This window comes from Oikopleura dioica, chromosome PAR, assembly GCF_907165135.1.
Source record: "Oikopleura dioica chromosome PAR, OKI2018_I68_1.0, whole genome shotgun sequence".
Taxonomy (NCBI): Eukaryota; Metazoa; Chordata; class Appendicularia; order Copelata; family Oikopleuridae; genus Oikopleura; species Oikopleura dioica.
This window is the reverse complement of record NC_137293.1, coordinates 15,033,267-15,050,167: the sequence shown is the minus strand read 5'-3', so window position 1 is coordinate 15,050,167 and position 16,901 is coordinate 15,033,267. Positions and strand designations below refer to the sequence as shown.

The following is a 16,901-nucleotide window of genomic DNA, read 5'->3' as shown; positions in this document are numbered from 1 at the left end:
ATCATTATGCGTTTGTCGATTCTAATCGGTATTGGGGCGATAAAATCTGAGTTTGTTGCTACTCATGAATGGCAAATCGTACCAGGGAAGCGTTTTTTTTATTTCAATCGATTCATGCTACGTAAGTCAAGTTTATGAAAACGCGATCGAGAAAATGAGCCCCTTCCGCCCGGGCTTCACTATTCCATCGATTTTACTACCGGCGAGCGAAAAGCAAAACTCCTAGATCCGGACGACGCGCTGCCAAATCCTGATGCCGAAAGAACCAGTGTCGTTGTCATGCCTGAAGACGAAGCCTTTGAAAAAGAGGAGAAACCAGAACTAACAGAGGCTCAGAAGGCTTCAATCAAGAAAATAAACGACTATCTCGATGAGCAGGAATTGGTAATTTCTCTTGCCTCTTGATGGATATTAACTAAATTTTAAAGCATAATAGTAGCGAGCAAAGGAACTTTGATGAACTGGGAGTTGAACTTGTTGCAGACTTTGATTTGATGAAAAACATCACGAACGCGCTAAAATCAGCAGAAAGCGTTGATGTGAAAGAAAGAGCGCTGGAAGAGCTAGAATTCTTAGGTATTTAAGCTTGTTTTAATCAGGTATTTATTCTTTAAGTTCATCAAATCGACAATGCTGCTGACTTGATGCAGCTCGATGGCGTGTCGATCCTCCTCGATCATCTTGAAGACGGAGAAAGTGAAACGATTAAGCGACTCTCAGCAGAAACCATCGCTGCCGCAGCGCAAGGAAACGCAAAAGTAAAAGTCGAATTCATCAATGGGCGCTCTGTTTCTCGATTGCTGACGCAAATCGTCACCGCAAAAAGCCATGACTGGTCCAAGAAGATCCTCTATCCATTGGGAGCGATTATCCGCGATTTTCCATACGCGCAGGGTATTTTCTTTCGTCATGGCGGAGCACAGGGTAGGATAGAACATGTTCTCATCGCGTCGATACCGGTGGAAAAGATAATTACTATCCTATATATGTTTTGTGGTGTTTTATTCCGAGTACTTTCGTCCATAAGGACATCATCAGGGCTAAGAAAACAGTAAAATAGAGAAAAATTAGAAGGTGCTTACTGAGAAAGGCGCAGGGTCGAGTGGTCTCCGTTTGCCCAAGTCGCCGTTTGCCCAAGTCGCCGTCTGCCCAAGTCGCCGTTTGCCCAACTTGGGCAGACGGAGATCTTAGGCAAACGGCGATGTGAATTTTTTTTAATTGATTCATCATAAAATGATAGAAGTAAGGCGAGAATTTCATTATCATCACTGAGTCTGCTGATTGCGGTCTGATTTGCAACTTTCAGGTGAAAACAAAGGTTGTCCTGTGATGTCTTTTGAACGGTTATTAACCGTGGATTCTTGACAAGACCACCACAATTTTCTTATATTGGTTTTCAATAGTATGAACCGATTTTCGAATAAATTCTTTAGTATAAACACATTAATAAGAGACGAAATGAAAAAAAACAGTATCGTGGACTCTACGGATGCTTTCCGAAGTATGACATCGTTTACATTGATAACGAAGAGCCTTCGTAATCGATGGTTTAATTATGAGAGTCGCTTAATTCTCAATAAAAGTCCTAAATTAGGACTAACCCTGGTTAGGTTTGATTAGGACTCCTAATAAACTATTCTCGGAAGAGAAAAAAGAAGAAAAAAGGCTCCGCTTTACTGAGACGGGATCGTAATTCGATTGTCATTAGATTGTGCATTTGATATTTGTAAAACAAGCCTGAGTACTCCTCTTCGCTGGGAGGAGGTTTTGGGAAGAGTTCCATCAGTTTTCCCCTTTTTCTCACTTCTCACAATGCCTGTATTCCCTCAGTTTCAATCAGAAACAACTCCAAAAATAGAACAAACCTAAAATGAATCACAAGAAACAGCAATATGGCCCATATTATATGGGAAACCAATTCAACCAAGTTGGGGATTAGCGCTTGTGAGGACTGCATTTAATTTCTTTGAATTGAATTATGATTATATTTTCAATTTGATCGCCGTTTGCCCAAGTCTCCGTCTGCCCAAGTTGGGCAAACGGCGATCTTGGGCAGACGGCGACTTGGGCAAACGGCGACTTGGGCAAACGGAGACCACTCCGCAGGGTCAGACTGATTTGAAAATAAAATAACAGTCGAAAACAAGACAAAAACAACACCAAGTTCACGCAAGTTTTGCAGGTGGAAAGGGAGCCAGCAAATCGCCCCATAAGTAAGTAAGCACCTTCTAATTTTTCTCTATTTTACTGTTTTCTTAGCCCTGATGATGTCCTTATGGACGAAAGTACTCGGAATAAAACACCACAAAACATATATCTACGAACGTCAATATCAACACATATAATTACTATCCTGATATAGATTTTGCTTGAGCTTTCAAAACAAAAAGAATCAGCCCTGAAGAGCGTCCAATTACTGGCAGATTTACTGCGCGAAGAAAAAGAAGCATTGTCCGACGAAGAGACCGACAAAGACAGAAGAGAACAGTACAGCTCACTCAATACTAAATCAAGATTTCTGAGAGAGGGGATTTGCTCAATCATACCGGAACAATTGAAGCTGGGCAAATCCGTCAGCTTTATTGATGCGTATCTTGCGGTCGTGGAATCCGTTTATGGAAAGTGCACAGAAGAGGAAGCAGAAATCATCGATGATTCTTTGCTCAAGCTCAAAACTCATCTCGTTGGAAATTGTGAGGAGGAAAGAGATGAAGACCCGGATACGCAGATTTTTTGCCCCTTGCTTCGTCGAATGGAAAACCTAAATGAGATACGAAAGAATATGAAAGACGAGTTGTAGCCTTAAAAATTTTGCTGTTCAAAATTTTATTCTTCTAGTGCAATTCAATACAGATAATTCAGCTGAATTTAATAAAATCATATTTATAGAATGAAGTTTGGACAATACGTAATCGTAACTTTTATTCTTCATGCTCTTTTCTTTTTCTCGATTTTCGAAATTTTTCTGACTTCCCCGATCATTACCGGTTTGGAATCCCTTCCGCCGAAAAATAAGCCTCTTGCAAAGCGAGTTGTTATTGTGTCCATCGATGGTATGCGACATAGAACCTTTGTGCTCAAAAATGAAGAAGGCGAATTCCGAGCGAAGCATATCTTGGGAAGAGCTTGTAATCAAGGAGTCTATGCTAGGTCTATAACACAGGTTTGAGCTGAAGGAAACCTGTAACTTTGTGAAATTTTCCTATCCAGCTGCCGACAGAGTCTAGACCTGGCCACGTGGCGTTCCTCGGTGGGTTCGGCGAGGACGTTTCCGCTGTCATGGCAGGGTGGAAGAAAAATCCAGTTCCATTCGACACAGTCTTGAATAAGAGGTAAAAACAACGTTATTCTCGAATACTCACGACTTTATTAAGCACGGAAGCTTGGGCCTTTGGCAGCCCAGACATCGTCGATATATTTTCCGAGCCTAGCCACGTCCATGGCGTCACTTATTCTGAAGAGTTAGAGGACTTCTCGGCATCGAACGCAGACTACCTCGATACTTGGGTGGAAGATCAGTTTCAAGCGTTTATGGAGGATCCACCAGCTTCGGTGCACCAAGATGGTGTCATATTTTTCCTTCATCTTCTTGGAACAGACACTAACGGACATGCACATCGTCCACAATCCCCACAATACGTCAACAATGTCGATGTTGTTGACAAAATCGTCAAGAACGTCGAACGCATCGTCAATGATTTTTTCCAAGATGATGAAACAGCGTTTGTTGTTACATCTGACCATGGCATGACGGAATGGGGCTCACATGGTTCAGGCTCAGAGGACGAAACAGTCACTCCATTTATTGCTTGGGGTTCTGGAATACGTCATTTCCAGGATCTCGAATCATGCGAATCTTTTCACACTCCTGCCCATGATGATATCAGACAAATCGACATTTCTCCGACGATTTCTCTCCTTCTGGGAACTTCACTGCCAGCAAACTCCATCGGCATTGCTCCGTTTTCCATATTCAATGCGTCAAAAGAAAATCTAGCAATGCTCAAAGCGACGAATTTGAGGCAGCTCTGGCATCAGTACGAGGCAAAGTCGAGATCCTCTGGGATCCCCTACAAAAAGCTTTCGATTGAGAAGATTATTGAAGCGGAAAATTCGGGTCTTTTAGAGACAGAGACCTTGAAGGATGTGGTGGAAGGGATTTTCTTTCACCACAGAGCATTGAGACCGGTTTTGTCTACGTTAGTAATCTCGATGATGGTCGCATGGCAGCTAACTTCAGTAGGCCTTTGTGGGCGATTTCTGACTGATGACGTGCGCCGACCAAAATTCAGGTTTATCATAAGCATTTAGTTATATTCTTATGCGACATTTTAGCTTGCCAATCTTTGTTTTTACAGCGTTGCCGTTTATTCTCATTCCTATCGTCTATAAACTGAGCCTTCGAAACTCATTTTGGAGTTTTGCAGCGTTGATATCAATCTATTTCTTCTCGTTTTATTCCAAAGTCATTCTCCAGGAACTGGTTCTTAGAGTTGATTCGTTTTTCAGAGAAATTCTTTTTAGAAACCAGACAAAAGTTAATTCTGTCAGCAAGACCGCTAAATCTTATCAAACTTATTTTCACTACCAGCTTCCTTGCATTTATAACGACGCTTATTTTCAACTACAGATGGTTCTTGTCTCTCAGTAAGATTAATGAAAAAAGCTCGATGATTGCCAATTTTTAGTATTCGTCTCCTTTCCCTTCTTATATTCACTTCTTACTTCAAAATATGTCCGACCCTCTTTGTACATATCTTTTGGAAGTCTTTCGATTTTCCCGATGCTGCCGACTATTAGTAATAGTCTATTACTGACTCCGGAATCCACCGATGGGTCGTTGTTGTTTCCCTAATTATCGGAGCCGTTCTGCTTCAATTTTCAACATTCACGAGCAAATTGCGCACAAAAGGATTATTGAATCTTTTGCTTTGGTTGAGCTTACTCAGCCAAACACTCATATGTGTTGCAGATCTTTTCTCTCTTCAGCCTCCAGGATAGGGAAAAGTAATCATGACCTGGCCTCGGAATCCTGTAATTAGGAACAGGGACAGGAACAGGGATTTTATTTTTTGGCCCATTTGCAAGACAGGAAACAGGACAGGATAAAAAACACAGGAACAGGTCCTGTTTTACAGGTTACACAGGCTTTGCAGGCCCGTAAACTCAAATTTCAGGGTTTTAATTTTTCCTTGAAGAATCAAAATTAAGATTTTTTTTCTCGTTATAATCATGTCTATAGACATTTTCAACTATAAAAGGTTCTTTATAACATATTTGAAAGAAATTCCAAGAAAATTTTTACGAAAAATACCTGATCTTCCCCATTTCTCGCCTGTTTTCCTGCAATTTTTTTACAGGCCTGTTTCACTTTTACAGGGCTGTTCCTGTATACAGGCGTGTTTTCCTGTATTTCCTGTATTTCCTGTTAACAGGCCTGTTAACAGGTTTATTTTGGTCTCGAAATGCAAGACAGGAAACAGGACAGGGTCCAAAAAACAGGAAACAGGACCTGTTTCAGGTTTTTAGACAGGTCAGAATTCCGAGGCCAGATCATGACGGAATCTGTCCAGTATCCGGGATCCGGTCTCTCTCGATTTCGTCATGTCATGAAACTCTTATCCTCGAAAAGACCTCCCAATCTATATCTCATGGATGGTCTTCACCCTCTCATGGATCTTTCCATTCCTGGAGACATTCGATATGGTTGCTAGATTCCAGGCGATTTCCATCAGCTGCTTTTCCCTATATTGTCTCCTTTCGACATTTTACGAAGGACTGTTTCACATGATTTTGGTCTGGTCGCTTAGCGAGTGGATGAGAGTCGAAATTCCACTAGCCACGTTCGACTCAGGAAATGAGTTTAGAGATTAAATGATAAGTGCTCCTTAGACATTTGGTCATATCTGGACCATATGCCAACATAACATAAGCAATGTTCGGAAGTTGAACTCAAATAAGCTTCTTTCAAAGAAAAATCGTCGCTGTTTTCAGAAATTGGCAAGTTCAAAAAAGACGATGTTCGGCGCTCGCTCACATTTATCTACTTTATTATGATGGCCTTCTTTGGCTGTGGAAATGTAGCCAATCTGAATAGTTTCTCGCCCAGCTCAATTTTACCTTTTGTTCATGTCTTTAATCCGTTTCTTATGGGATTCCTGCTCTTCTTCAAAGTCATTCTGCCATTTCTTCCTGTTTGTGTTGCATTTCTTATCATTATCAGGTAAGAAACACTACTCTTCTATGTCTCCAAGCGGAAATTCGTTTAGACTTCTCAACATTCCATTCACAGCAATATTTCACTTCCTTGTTATCTTTTCGGACCTCTTGGCGTTCATATTCTTCTTCCAAGTGAGAGACGACGGTAGCTGGATGGATGTTGGCCTATCTATCTCTTACTTTTCCATCACCCTTTTGGTAAAACCTCAGTCAGAAATAATTTGTCAATAACATCCGTGTTTAGATGTTTCTGAGCCTTACACTGCTCATGTGCGTGGCTCATTTTATGACACACAAGAAATGGAAGAGTAAAACTGCGATTGAATGATCAACAGAATTCTATCCCGCTATTGTCACCTACTATATAAATTGATGAGTTTTTATTTTCAGAAATGGTCGGATTTGATATGGACGGATTAGGAGGCGGCGGCGGCCTCCGAAATGCCATCGCTTCTGTCGTGTCTGGACTGCTCTTTTTCACTGGCTGGTGGATCGCCATCGATGCCGCAGTTCGATGCAACGTCACTGCCAATCCCGAGGTATGAGCGTGCTTTTGGTTAATTCATGGCTAATGTTTCTAGCTTGAAATGTACAATTACTATCACATCTGCGGAGTTATCGGAACCCTCGCATTTTTCATGATCAATATGGTTTCAAACTCTCATCTCACTGACGGCAGCATGTATGAAGACGTAAGTATTGACAGTTCTTGAGCATTGAAAAGAGACTTGAAAACGTCTGCCTTAGATGTCTGGTTACGAAGCTATAAGGAAAATTCTTTTTCATAATTCTTCTATAGTACTTCTATAGAAAATTTCCGCAAGCGATAGTAACTTTCATTTCCGACCAGCTGGAGAAAGACAGCTTCGTTTTCAGACAGGAAAGTCAGGCAGACTTTTTTATTTTTCCTCTCGATGCTCAAGTTTTACTTACCTCACATCCGAAATGAGTTACATTTTCATGAATAACACAGGGCTGTCTGGGAGCTGTGGGTGCGCGTGTCTGGCTTCTCGTGGGCTTCCTTGGTGCGTTTGGGGCCGTCATAGCATCAATGTGTGTCCTGTTTGCAGCATATGTTGCCCACCCGCCACAAGTCCCTGATGACAAGATGGGCTACTGCCCGACTCGAGTCTACCCAGGCCTAGCCATCTTTCTCCAGGTATGAATCATACAGTATGATTGACACGTCCGTTTCATCCCGAGTTCGTCGTTTACTGTTTATTTTCTAGAACTTCTTCATCTTTCTCGGCTCGATCGCATTCAAATTCGGCCGTCAAGAAGAATAAAGAGCCTATCCACCACCCGTCACCAATAAAAAATTCTTCTCGCTTGGAAAATGCGTTCTCCCTCCCTTCGCCTTTCTTCGTCGCTGTATTATAAAACTTTGAAATATGCTTTGTGTGCGTTTTTATCGAAAACAACATTTGTTCACTTCTTGGCTTCAGCAAGATTCCCTCCCTTACACGAATGATAATATTTAAAAAAAAAGTAACAGCGAGTTTTGTATTCAGAGACTAGCAAAAAATCATCATGGCCGATTCGAAGCTCAAGGTTGAGAAGCAACACGATCTCGGAGTTCTCGAAGAGGATGACGAATTCGAGGAATTCCCTGCTGAAGACTGGAAGCAAGTCAACGATGGTGAGATGATCTTTTTAGATCTGTTGTTAATTTTTATTCAGACGAGAAGGTCGATGAAGTCTGGGAAGAGAACTGGGAAGATGACAATATTGAAGACGACTTCTCCATTCAGGTTTGATCAACTAACGGAAATCAAAAAAGTCATCAGCATTTTGTCTAGCTCCGAGCCGAGCTGGAAGCTAAGGGCCACAAGCTGGAACAACTGGTCGTTCCCAAGAGCGAGCAAGCGGAAAATTAATCTCTCCTGCCAGTGGATGCCACTCTCGAAACAAACAGAAGCAATAGATAACCGTTACATGTTATAGACAACAATAAATTCAAAGCATATCCTGTTTGGTGCGTTTTGAAGCTGTGAGTTCTCTTTTATAGCAAAAAAGATCATTATCAGATCAGGAACAAAGAATTTACCAACAAATTTGCAGGAGCAGTTAGCGCGTGATTTTTTCCTTGGAGGGCGCGAATAATGGTGATCAAAAGGAGGTGGACTTTTGAAGCACCACTGCACTTGAAAATTAGGGAAAGGAACAACATGATAAATTGATAGATCAACTAAAAATGCAGATTTACGTACGATTTTATGAGGAGTGATAACGAAAAGGTATCTTTCTATTTAAAAAATATGCTTTCTTTAATGCTGTTCTTCCAAATCTTTCATATCACTGGGCAAAATTAATACAATACGTGAGATCTAAGTATTAAAATCATCAAACAAGATCCTTTAGGCGGAGTTCAAGATCAAATAGACTTCGAAAGGTTGAAAGAATCGGTAGTTAGTTAGCTCCTGCGGCGTTAGAGCGCTGTTCTTTGGGTGGTTTCGGCAAGTGGCGTCGGTGGCGACCACTTGGTGGTGGAGAAGTCGGTGATCCGCCGCGGGCTCTCTCTCTCCGTGAAGCCCCTCGAACACTAATCCACTCGATCTCACTCCATAATTAACTGCCGCCGGTGGCAGATTTTTCTCCTCTCGTATTTTTGGTTGCAAGAGAGAATGTCAGACGATGAGAGACACCCTCGAAAACTTCGCCCTTGGCTTGAGAAGATGATCGATAGGTAAGATAGCAAGCGAAAGCCGTTGTTCAAAAGGTGTTTTTCAGCGGAAAGTATCCAGGTCTTTACTGGGTGAATACAGAAAAGACGGTCTTCAGAATCCCATGGAAGCATGCTGGCAAGTTTAGCTGGAAAGAGGAAGATTGTCTCATCTTCAAGGTAAATTTGCCGATTGAATTAACCGGTTCTGACGGGAAATAGTTATTGCCGCGGGCAGTCTCGGGAGGCCCGTTTATCCGAAGAATATTCGATTGCCCGGTTTAATTAGACGCGAAAGGTTCCGCAAAACGTATACCTTCCAAAATACTTTGGAAAATGATCGGTTAGGGACATTCAAGGTGTTCTTACTCAATGGACTCTATAGAAAAATTCAATAGAACGCGAAGACTGAACCTAATACAAGCCAAAAGGGGTATTTATTTAGAAGAAAATACTCGTTCAAGAACATTCTCTTCTCCCCTTTTATGCTACATATGATCTAGTTTTTCATCATCTAATAATCCTCTCGACGGATAGTGTTTCTTATTGTAACTCCACCGTCGACTTGGATTACGCTTGAGCCGCTGCGGATTACTTTCTCGGCGGAAAGCCGACAGTTTTACTTTCAGTTAGTCGTTTCGGCACCGAGTGTCTCGGATTTGGCTTGAAAAGGACAAAGCTTAAAACGAATAGATCTTTCGGAATAACGGCGGAGCATTTAGGCAATAAAAGACGGTTCATGTTCCGCGCCACCGATAAACAACCAAACCACATCGTGTAGCACTGATTAGAATCCCATCTGCATGCCCAACCCGAAAACGGCTTTATATCTTCATGTCACGCTAGAATTAAGGGGCCTCCAAGCGAAATGATATCGAGTATAAAGTCGGTCAGGTATTTTGACACCCTATTTTCAAGATCTCGTCACGAAAGACCCCCTTTAGTCGGTCCGTTTTCGACTTCTTGGCACGGTTTAAAATACCAGCTAACGGAAATGTGCTTCTCAAAGCTGTAAAGGTCTCTGGCCAACGCCTTGGGCAGGGAAGATACTCTTAACATTTCGTACTTCTCCGGGCAGTTTTGGTGATATTTTGCATTTTACCACGGTCGGTTTCGGCGAGGCGGCGGCTCACGAAGGCCCGAAAATGTCACACACGCTAAGTTGGTTATTTGGGCTGCTCCAACCGTAACCGACAAAGAATAAACAAAATAATTAATTTGCAAACATTGCAAAAAGTCAAAGGCTTGGGGCGGATAGACATGCTTTGTTGATTAATTTTTCACTTCAAAATCAGTTTGTGGCTGGCTCTTTTTCCGGGCCAGTTTCGCAAAAAGATCGCGGTAGCACTGACATATACGGAAACTAACAGCCCGTGAAATTGGTTACAGTTAGCTTCCTTGGCAAAACTTCTAATTCTTCAATAGAATTTCCATATTGGTTGGTCAATTTTGGGACAGCAAGAGCAAAAAGGATCAGAAAGAAGATCTCAAATTTCAAATCAAGAATCAAAAATCAGAAGGATGATTTGATTTTTACGGTCCCCTCTAATGAGCTGTTGAAAAGGGTGCTCATCTGCTTGACATGAGCGGGAGTGCCGGGGGCTGATTCTGTCAAACTGAAACCGAAATGATCATGTCCGGGAATTGAAAGGCCCACTTCAGAAATCTAAGCACCCGTCGATCCCATCGATTAAAACGCGCTTCTTTCTAGGCCTGGGCCGAACACCGTGGCAAGTACATCGAAGGAGTTGACAAGTTCGACCCGGCTACGTGGAAGACTCGGCTTCGATGCGCGTTGAATAAACTGCCAGACGTTTTGGAGAGAAAAGACTTGTCGAAACTCGACGGAGCGGAAGCGTTTAGGGTTTATGAACTCTTGCCGGAACTTGTAAAGAATGATACGGATGAAATCTATCCAAGGCATCTTTGGTCAAAGGTAAGATTCTTTTCAACAAAGGAAAGGAAGCCCTCATCCTCCGTTTTCAGGAGGCAAAGGAAAACGAAATAGACGAGCGACTCGACCATGGCTACGCGACAAACTCTCCCACATCCACCAACACAGAAAATTTCCGGCCAGAGTCACCCCTCGACTCTGAGATGGAATTCTCCACCCCTTCTCCTCGCCCTACCCTTTCTGAGTTCTGTGGGAGCGCGTTTAATCCTCCATCGACGATTCAGTCCTCCCCACCAGTGTCAAGAACACTCAAATCCGTCAACGGACAGAAAATAATCGTCAAGGCTCTTTTGCCACAAGGGGTGAAAATTGGCAACACTGAGAAGATCTCAATCCGCCCTTGTGTCGCGAAGCTTTTTCAGCAACAGACGAGGCATATTCGATTCTCTGTCAAATACTTCGGCAAGGAAGTCTTTTCCTGGGATGCAAGGGAACGAGCCATGTGCAGATTGACCTCGAGTAAAGACCCACTAAAGGTCAAATATCCAAACAAGGAGTTTTGCGAAAAGGCGATTACTCGGGTAAGAAGACTTCCATCAATCTTTTTCATGAAAAATTAAGATGGTGTTGCCTGCGATGAAAAACAACCAGCAACCCCAACTCAACAACGCTGCGAATGCAATTTTAAAAGCAATGACCTACGGGCTCATATTCAAGCGAGAGAATGAAAAGTCAGTTCTCATGCGCCGCCTTTTGAAATTAATCAATTTTATTCAGCTTGCTCCTTTATCGCCTTTCCAAATGCCGCATCTTCATTGTTGATGATGGAGAGGTTCTCAAACTGTCGCAGCTTGAAGTTCTAGCGCTCGATTTGAAAAAGAAACGAAACATTCAGGTACTTTCTGACTCATTTTTTCAACAAGTAATCTAACACAAGTAAGCAGCCAGCTGCTTTTTACCGCTAGTTTCGGATGTTCCCAGCGGATGGCCCGCGGGTTCGAGCGAAAGTGAAAGTGTCCGCGTTCTAAATCTAAAACGACTTGTTTCAGGTGTATTTTGGGCAGAATCCAACGACCAGCGCGAACAGATGCTTCCTGACCATGCAAATTACAACTTGAGAGGGGTTCTGCTTTCCTTTCTCGATTGATTTTCTCACTGGTGCTTCAAAGACTTTCACGACCATAATGGCTGGCTGAACGAGCTGTATTTTCAACCAACAAAAGCTGTTTTTAAAATATTTATTTTTTATTCACTTCAAAATTTCAATAATAAGATCTGTTTACTTGTAAAATATTAGAGCTGATGCAAAATTATAATTATTCGCTGTTTTCGCTGAAATTTTTATGTCCTGTAATAAAATAGAGAAGAAAAGTCGTTGTTGTCTCCAACACAAAAGTTGTGTTATTCAGATGCAAGAACAAGTTTTTGATAAAATTGACCTGACAAAAATCATTTTCCTCCGTGATTTTGTTGTGGCTGTTGATTCTGTTGCTGGGGTCTTTGTGAGTTCTGCTGATGTCGCTGGTGATCGTTTTGGCGATCATGTTGATGTTTTTGCTGCTGCTGATGATTATTACCATGTCGTCCTCTTTGGCCTCCTTGGCCACCTTGATGACCATGTTGACCAGGTTGCCCATGTTGGTTCCACTGTTGCTTCTGTCGCTGTTGTTCATTTTGATGATCGTGTTGATGTCTGTGGTGTTGCTGCTGATTTGGACCATGTTGACCTCCTTGGCCTCCTTGATGACCGTATTGACCAGGTTGTCCTTGTTGGTGTTGATGGTGGTGATGATAATGACGATTTTCTTGTTGCCGAGGCTGGTGATGAAGCTGTGGGCGTTGTAGAGAATGCTGTGGGGGCTGCTGGGAATGTTGTGGAGGTTGTTGAGAGTGTTGAGGCTGCTGACCACCTTCTTGTCCTCTCTGTTCGATTTGTTGGCCTCGCTGACCACCTTGCTGACCTTGTTGGTCAACTTGATATGCAAAAACGGCTGAAAAAAGGAAATTTTTGATTCTCATCTTTATGATCAATTCGTTGATGCATCACGTTTATAAAGAATGAGAGGTTATTTCGAGGACGGTTTTTTAAACACCTAAATATACTAGTTCACTTGAATAACTGAAATAGAAGTGCAATTATTCTAATCATTGGAAGAGTTTGGTATTTTTATTGAATCGGTTTATTCATTTCGACCATCTGGGCTCAGTCGAAAAAACAAGCTTTCCACCGATCTTCTCTTCTTCAAAAATCATGATGTCATTGTATCCAACCTTCAGCCACGGACCAGGCTAAACTAGCAGTCAAATCTAACAAACACCATCTCAACTGACCAAATATAGAGTTTGCTGAGGACCAGCAGATGGCCAATATCTTCCGAGATTTCTTCCATTTATAAAGACAGCGCCTTTGCCCCAACCAGATTTGCCGAAATCAATGTACGTGTCGTGTGGAAAGTCAAACCCTATGAAATCTCAACTTACTGATCCGTTCAAAATGTACCTGATTGAGTTTCATTTATATAAAGAATCGCTTCGAAGAATCCTGGGAGACTTGCGTTTTCGTCACTATTTTTCATAAAAAAAACTTCGAAAAAGATGATAATTACTCTTGAGCCTTGACCATTCTAATTTGCTGTGCATTAAGAGGTAAAGATGTTTGCGTCCAAGTATGCGACAGTGGAAAATACGTAGTAAATTTCGGAGTATCAGTTAGTCCAGCAAAATTGCCATCAAGTTGACCAAAATTCACCCGGCCAGCGTTTTCAGCAAGAAAGCTGATTTGCTTCTGCTCTCCGTTTTGACAGTCGAACTTGATCTCGTCGGGGATGATATCGTCAAGGAGATTGATGGTGGAAATATTAAACTTGTCGACGAAGATAGTCACACGCGTCATGTTTGGACTCAGCGCCGACTGTATATTGTAAATGCTCATGTCGTTTTCGCGATCACAATTGACAAGCGTTTGGTAAATTGCGTAACCGTACGGCAAACTATATTGCCCTAATCAACTGTTGATCAGGTAAAGTTCACTGATTTTCTTACCGTTGAAAAACTCCATCGACGAGACTTGAGATGCTGCCGGCTGCTCGTATTCAAGATCGCTGAATTCTGATTCAGTTGCTGAAAGTTTTATTTCCCTACCGCAGGATCTCCTCATTGTGAGACAGAAAATTCCAGATATCCGCCATGAAACCAGCAGAAACGTTGTCATATTTTTTGATCTCTGGCCGTTTGAATACGAAAGAATCGTTGACATAACTGGGGAAATATTCCTTGATTATTTCTCGGGTAATGTTCCATTTTTCAGTAATATCGCCGCTTTCGCTCAACGGAGCATCGTAATCATAACTAGTCGTATCACTCGTCCCTCGTTGTTTCTTTGAAAGCCAGTTCGACCCAGCCATCCATCCAAAAGAAGTGCCTCCGTGGAACATATACTGGTTAACAGAACTTCCGGCATTAAGAATTTCGCGCATTGTTTTGTTAAACGTCGCCGGAGCCAGTGTGGAGTGTCCTTGTTGTCCCCAATGATCAAACCAGCCTGCCCAGAATTCAGAGACCATTTTGGGTCGATTCGGCTGGAGTTTTTCGAGGACTTGAAACGCGTCTCCTACAGACTGAAAGTTTGCTGTGAGGAAGGTGTCAGGAAGTAGGTGTGCACCGGGTCTTGACATTTGATACGGTCCATCTGAAGTAAAAAGAAGTTCTGTTGCCCCTCATATTAGGTTTTCCCTTTTTCTTTCAAATGAGTTCAATGAACGAGGATTTTAACGAGAGCAAAAACCGTTTCCTACATCCAGTAATAAATTCTTTACCCATGGAAGATATTCAGGGTCTTTATTATAGCTAGCATATTCATTTTCTACTTGAATCGAAATTATTGGCCCGTTTCGTGACCACTGATGATCTCGAAGTTGGCTGAAGAGCACTGCGAACCAATTTTCCACTGCAGTTAGGTAGGCTTGGCTTTTGGTTTGTCTCACTATCATATTTTCTTTTGTCAGAAGCCAGGCTGGAAAGCCACCCCATTCCCATTCAGCGCAAATGTACGGCCCCGGTCGCATAATAACATACAACCCAACGTCTTTCGCAATCGACAGGAACTCTAATAAAATACTGGACGACTTAATTTCGCGGCGTTTATTAAACCTGAGATGTCAAGTTCATCTTCAAATATGTATTCGCCTTCTCTGGGCTCGTGGAGATTCTAATAAGCGGTGTAAAACTATTTTTATAATGCCTTATTCAACTATAAAAAGTCGACACCACTGACCCATGCAATGTACGTTTGTACAGTATTCAAGCCAGCACCTAAATGAATGTTAATTTGACTTTGCTGTAGATCAGTTCAGTGATTCCATACCCAATGAGCAATTTCATTGATATAAAGAATATTGAACTCTCCAAAAGTTTTTATGCCAATAACGATTTATGTCAATATTGTAAATTCCAACTTGGAGTGAGCAGCAATACCCTGATTATACTATATGCTGCATACAGTATGCACGATCTGTCAAAACTCCTACAGTAAGAGTCTTACCTTTCAGTTTCTCAAGTCGATCCCGCCAATACTCTTTTGGGACGCGGAAATAATGAAGCGATCCAGATAAGATCCTGTACTTGGATTTTCTAAGTTTTCCTTGTTGATATCATGGTTAAAGTATGAGTTAAAACATGGTATAACTATAGTCTATAGAATATACCGATGTTTAAACATGTTTACATCAGCGTTAACATTATGACTCATAATTTATGAGCTAAGCATGTTATTTTCAATTATACGTTGTTAATAAAGGCTGATATCATTTGAGTATGAGTTTAAGAAAGGAAAACACTGCATGGTCAAAGGAAAGAAAAATCATATTAAAGCTTTGATCTGACACTCGCCGCTAGTCTCATCCTTACTCAAAGCTTCACATGTCCAGAGCAGGAATTCCACCTTCAAGCTAAGGCTAGTCTATCCTTATAAAATCCGAAACTAATTGGCTCACCATCAAGCGTAAAGTTAGCTCCTTTGATCGGTTTAATATCGATTAAAAAAAACACGTGCGTCATTAAATAAAGTATATTTTTCATTGAGTCTCATGCAGAATCTTCTCGAATGATATAGCAGCCAAAGGTTCATTCTACTAGTAGCTTCGAAGATAGATTTAAAAAGTGGCAAGACTCAAATTAGACCTTAATAATAAAGAAAGCCATTAGTATCCTTAAAAATTTATAAGTTTTAAATCTACTTATGACTCGGATACAACGATTAAACCGATTTCCTTCAGCGACTAATCCCGGTTTCCGATGAAAATTCAAGCTGGCGTGAACAAGGTCCAAAAGAAGACAGCATCCGAAAATCTTCATTTCTCAGTCTCTCTCTTTCTCCTTGAGAAATGAATGATGAATTTCTGACGCGCGCGGTCTTCCTTATCTCTTCCCCAAATTCAAGCAAATTTACATTATGCTCAGCATTAATACGATAGCGTAAATCACTACTCTTGCTTGTCTCCAAAACTCGTAAATTCAGCTATTTTTCAAAGTGTCCTTTTTTTGTTTCATTTTTTGTTTATTTATTTTGAGAGCCGCATGATAACAAGAAAGTGTCAAAATATTAAAAACTCTGGATGTGAAGCTCTTCAGATGATGAATTAAAAAAGGAAGGGAACAGCTCTTCCGCGGGTTTCGAAGCGAGGTCGATTGAGGAGAAATGGGAGGTAGCTGCCGTCTTCAGTTTCTCCAGTGAATGCCGAATTCGGGCTTCTCTGAAAATTCATGTTATTAACTATTCAAGGCTATATTTGACAATATATGAACGGGCTGTCAAAATAAGACAGTGATCTAGATTAAAATTGAAGGGGTAAAGTTCGAACACATATCTATCTATATCGAGGAATATAGTTAAAATAAGCAAATGAAATCTAGCAGATAAGATATCATATTCGGCTCAGCATTTAATTCCTAAGAATATGTTCCATCTTGATGTCTAGATATGTAGCAACCTGTAGATTTTCCTTCATAATCATGTGATCCATTCTTGTCAGGTTAAAAATATTGCTCAATGACGTTTAAAATCGAGTTTGTGGCTCTTTACAGGCGCAAAACAAATGCAAAAACGACTTTTAAAAGGTCAGTGAGATT

The 16,901-nt window shown here is 41.4% G+C and overlaps 6 protein-coding genes across 6 annotated transcripts; 5 read left to right on the top strand and 1 right to left on the bottom strand.

Moving 5' to 3' along the window:
- Positions 1-104: 104 nt before the first annotated feature.
- LOC145702064 (nucleotide exchange factor SIL1-like) lies at positions 105-2,800 on the top strand. The gene is made up of 4 exons (XM_081779275.1): positions 105-384; positions 429-576; positions 616-1,010; positions 2,363-2,800. Exons 1-4 carry the CDS (start codon positions 280-282, stop codon positions 2,798-2,800), a joined length of 1,086 nt encoding a protein of 361 aa, XP_081635401.1. The 5' UTR covers positions 105-279.
- On the top strand, positions 2,331-6,579 carry LOC145702063 (GPI ethanolamine phosphate transferase 1-like). The gene is made up of 10 exons (XM_081779274.1): positions 2,331-3,163; positions 3,211-3,332; positions 3,375-4,292; positions 4,336-4,477; positions 4,539-4,647; positions 4,689-4,847; positions 5,633-5,854; positions 5,962-6,223; positions 6,270-6,417; positions 6,464-6,579. The coding sequence occupies exons 1-10, from the start codon at positions 2,891-2,893 to the stop codon at positions 6,545-6,547; spliced, it is 2,439 nt and encodes an 812-aa protein (XP_081635400.1). The 5' UTR covers positions 2,331-2,890; the 3' UTR covers positions 6,548-6,579.
- Positions 6,580-6,585: 6 nt separating this feature from the next.
- On the top strand, positions 6,586-7,667 carry LOC145706176 (transmembrane protein 50A-like). The gene is made up of 4 exons (XM_081783697.1): positions 6,586-6,758; positions 6,801-6,911; positions 7,193-7,378; positions 7,449-7,667. The coding sequence occupies exons 1-4, from the start codon at positions 6,612-6,614 to the stop codon at positions 7,503-7,505; spliced, it is 501 nt and encodes a 166-aa protein (XP_081639823.1). The 5' UTR covers positions 6,586-6,611; the 3' UTR covers positions 7,506-7,667.
- A 19-nt stretch (positions 7,668-7,686) lies between these two features.
- LOC145706177 (26S proteasome complex subunit SEM1-like) lies at positions 7,687-8,190 on the top strand. Its single transcript, XM_081783698.1, has 3 exons — positions 7,687-7,858; positions 7,900-7,970; positions 8,019-8,190. The coding sequence occupies exons 1-3, from the start codon at positions 7,750-7,752 to the stop codon at positions 8,094-8,096; spliced, it is 258 nt and encodes an 85-aa protein (XP_081639824.1). The 5' UTR covers positions 7,687-7,749; the 3' UTR covers positions 8,097-8,190.
- A 450-nt stretch (positions 8,191-8,640) lies between these two features.
- LOC145704307 (uncharacterized) lies at positions 8,641-11,895 on the top strand. Its single transcript, XM_081781759.1, has 7 exons — positions 8,641-8,905; positions 8,950-9,061; positions 10,593-10,817; positions 10,868-11,356; positions 11,397-11,506; positions 11,553-11,670; positions 11,825-11,895. Exons 1-7 carry the CDS (start codon positions 8,844-8,846, stop codon positions 11,891-11,893), a joined length of 1,185 nt encoding a protein of 394 aa, XP_081637885.1. The 5' UTR covers positions 8,641-8,843; the 3' UTR covers positions 11,894-11,895.
- A 1,055-nt stretch (positions 11,896-12,950) lies between these two features.
- LOC145702062 (beta-galactosidase-1-like protein 2) lies at positions 12,951-15,830 on the bottom strand. The gene is made up of 11 exons (XM_081779273.1): positions 15,756-15,830; positions 15,316-15,391; positions 15,049-15,086; positions 14,925-14,982; positions 14,560-14,880; positions 13,917-14,490; positions 13,818-13,876; positions 13,382-13,775; positions 13,276-13,340; positions 13,107-13,237; positions 12,951-13,064 (listed from the first exon to the last, which is right to left on the bottom strand). The coding sequence occupies exons 1-11, from the start codon at positions 15,828-15,830 to the stop codon at positions 12,960-12,962; spliced, it is 1,896 nt and encodes a 631-aa protein (XP_081635399.1). The 3' UTR covers positions 12,951-12,959.
- Between the last annotated feature and the right edge of the window lie 1,071 nt (positions 15,831-16,901).